Source organism: Musa acuminata, chromosome BXJ2-10, assembly GCF_036884655.1.
Source record: "Musa acuminata AAA Group cultivar baxijiao chromosome BXJ2-10, Cavendish_Baxijiao_AAA, whole genome shotgun sequence".
Taxonomy (NCBI): domain Eukaryota; kingdom Viridiplantae; phylum Streptophyta; class Magnoliopsida; order Zingiberales; family Musaceae; genus Musa; species Musa acuminata.
In genome coordinates, this window is record NC_088347.1 from 7,336,868 (window position 1) to 7,337,500 (window position 633).

General features: G+C 45.7%; 1 protein-coding gene across 1 annotated transcript in view; it reads left to right on the forward strand.

Annotated features, from left to right (window-relative positions):
- The first annotated feature begins 295 nt into the window (after window positions 1-295).
- The window catches only part of LOC135625271 (protein TIFY 10a-like), a 1,542-nt gene continuing 1,204 nt past the window's right edge, over window positions 296-633 (forward strand). Inside the window, exon 1 of the mRNA XM_065129816.1 lies at window positions 296-582. Coding sequence (XP_064985888.1) covers window positions 465-582 — 118 coding nt within the window. The 5' untranslated portion in view covers window positions 296-464. The remainder of the gene's footprint in view (window positions 583-633) is intronic.

Sequence of the window (633 nt, forward strand, 5' to 3'; positions counted from 1 at the left end):
TAGATATGCTCATTAATTTTTCCAACAGTAAGTGGACGCATCATCACATGCAACTTGGCATGGTGGCGCACTACTTGGTGCTATGACAGCTAATATATTCATCTTTAGTTAATGTTCTCATCTCTTTTAATATGCTGTTGGATTTTTTCGTGTTTGTGCGTAGGCTTTTTTGACTTCCCACCCAAATCACCCACGTGTGTCTTTTATAGAGTATATATGTGATATCTTCAAAACAATAAAAGCACGTGACTCTTCCGTCATCCTTCTTTTTACTCGCTCACCCACCACAGCGGCCAGTGGATGGATATGCCCCTTCCACAGTTGCTACCAAACAAATGCCCATCGGTGATTGAGAGGAGGAGAGAACAAAGCATCGAGTTGACCCACCTGTACAGGAGAGAGAGAAGAGGAAGGTAAAGGAAGTGCGTCTTGCAGAAGAAGGAAGAAGACGAAGAAGAAAGAAGATGGGAAGCAAGGGTGATGAGTCCAACTTCTCTCAGACATGCAGGCTATTGAGACAGTACTTGAAGGAGAAGCGCAGCTTGAGTGGCCTTGGCATCGACATGGCCCCTGTGCCAGCAGGTGAGATTACTCTCAGGTCCTTAGCTCGGAGAGAGAGAGAGAGTCTATCGG